Here is a 2,268-nt window from a genome sequence, read left to right as displayed (position 1 = left end):
TGACAGCGTACGTAGAAATCTAAACTCCAAATCTGGTGAAAAGGGCGTCTCTCCTTTTTACCATGCATGGAAAAGAGAGATTTAAGAGAAAGGAAAAATAAGAAAGCAAACCCACCTTGAATTCAAAAGTGGTTTTGCTAACAAAGAAAAAAAAAAAGAATAATAAAGAAAGGAAAAAGTAAAAAGAAGGAAAAAAAAAAGACGAAGTTCAGTTTCATAAGCCCACAAGGTTTTCTGATAATTGAATGAACGAGTATAAAAAGGAGTTGAGGGTATTGTTCTTCTCCCACTATATTTTTTTTCCTTTGTTAAGAAAAACTCTTCTTCTATGAATTCTTCTTGTGGGTTGCCTCTTTCTCTCGGTCGCTCTCTAGCTATGTAGGTTCTAGAATCCAATTAAATCTAGAAGTACTCCAATGCTTTTCATTTTTTTCCGTCATTATTAAGTTCGGTGGAGACCCAATCGATCTCCGTTTTCCAATATAACAGTTAGTTTTTTTTTTTTTTTTCTTACAATTTTTGGGTATGATGCAAGACGCAATTGGTATACCTGCTTGCTTTTCATCTGAGGAAAAGCCGACAAATGATCCGGCCTCCGCCGTGATCAGGGCAGGTCAGAGCGTCTTCTTGTCTGCATACAGAACAAAGGTTTCCGGTGAGTGCCGTTTGATCACCATCACATGGTGCAAGAATATGTTACTCCACGGCCTCTGCATCTCCGTCGAAGGACCGGAGGGAGATAATCAATACAACTGCAAAGTTGAGCTGAAACCATGGTATTTCTGGAGGAAACAAGGTTCCAAGCGGTTCATAGTGGAAGGCAAGGCGGTGGATGTCTTCTGGGACCTTAAGGCCGCCAGATTCAATGGAGAGACTGAGCCACAGTCGGATTACTACGTAGCCGTTGTCTGTGAAGATGAGGTTGTATTGCTTCTTGGTGATCTAAAGAAAGATGCCTATAGAAAGACAGGGTGCCGACCATCGCTGATAGAGCCGAGCTTGGTGTCAAGGAAGGAGCACATATTTGGTAAAAGGAAATTCTCCACAAGAGTTAAATTCCATGAGAAGGGCGAGTTTCACGAGATCTCCATAGAGTGCAACAACAGCAATGGTGGCAGTAGCAGCACCAACAAGAACGATTATATTGGTGGGTTCGATCTAGAATTGGTGATAAGGATAGATGGAAGGCAAGCCATCCATGTCAGGCACCTTCAATGGAAATTCAGAGGTAATGAGTCCATCTTTGTTGATAAAGATAGAGTTGAAGTGTATTGGGATGTTCACGACTGGTTGTTCAGTCCTGGTCTGAGGCATGCATTATTCATATTCAAAACAATCTCGTCGTCATCCACATCTTCATCGTCGGCGACGTCGACACCATCGTCTCCGCCGTCATCATCACTGTCATCGACTCCGTTGTCATCTCAAACGGAGGCTTCTGGTTCAGTAGAGAGATACAACACAGGTGGGTCATCTGGGTTTTGCTTGTTTCTATATGCATGGAAAGTCGAATAAACTAAAGTGGATACAGATGGGTGGTGATGACGACACAGCACCATTGTATGGACAGGGAAGGGTTGCAGATGCCGAGGGAAGTGGGCCTTCTATTATGTTTCGTAGCCATGGTGGATGGTGGATGGTGGAGGTGAACTTGTGAAGATTGGGGTTGTGTGGGTGGTTGAGACAGGTTGCAGAGAGAGGGAGAGCAGATCGGCAGCAGAGCTAAGGCTAGGGTGGTCATCACGTGGGACGACGAGGTGGGCCCGAAACCCCAAACATAGAGATTGGATTGTAAATTAGTTATTACAGCTAAGTTTGAATAACTAGACACCATTCATCATTGGGAAGGACAGATCGATCGGAGAACCAAACAGATGATTCCTCCATCTAGAGACCTTCCCATCATGCTCATGCATGCATCCACCCTTGAACTCGCTTTCGTTGACCGACCAATTTCTTTGTATTTTTCTTCTGCTGGTTATGTAATCTGAATTTAACGTAAACGAAATGTCCAAAAATGAGTTTTCCTTCTTCCAATCTATTAACAAAACCCATACCAAATGGTCCAAATCCGGTTTGGAATGGGTTTTGTTCAATTTAAACCTGAGAACAGGAGCCACTCACTCCAATCTGAATATGAATCTTACCCACCAATTCACTAAATAAAAGGAAGAATAACCGATCAGCCCAGGGTCAGAATTTGTAGACTCAAGGTATTATTTGGGTTGGTGTCTGTTGGGAATTGATGTCAATTCATGGGCAGACATT

General features: G+C 42.9%; 1 protein-coding gene across 1 annotated transcript; it reads left to right on the top strand.

The window, feature by feature from the left end:
- Positions 1-244: 244 nt before the first annotated feature.
- LOC148862678 (uncharacterized) lies at positions 245-1,873 on the top strand. The gene has a single exon (XM_088980481.1). The coding sequence runs from the start codon at positions 526-528 to the stop codon at positions 1,513-1,515; it is 990 nt and encodes a 329-aa protein (XP_088836607.1). The 5' UTR covers positions 245-525; the 3' UTR covers positions 1,516-1,873.
- Positions 1,874-2,268: the final 395 nt, after the last annotated feature.

Source organism: Nelumbo lutea, chromosome 3 (genome assembly GCF_056320005.1).
Source record: "Nelumbo lutea isolate HS-2025 chromosome 3, American lotus-T2T, whole genome shotgun sequence".
NCBI classification, from domain to species: Eukaryota; Viridiplantae; Streptophyta; class Magnoliopsida; order Proteales; family Nelumbonaceae; genus Nelumbo; species Nelumbo lutea.
The sequence above is the reverse complement of the archived record's forward strand: the minus strand, read 5'-3'. Positions and strand labels throughout refer to the sequence as shown.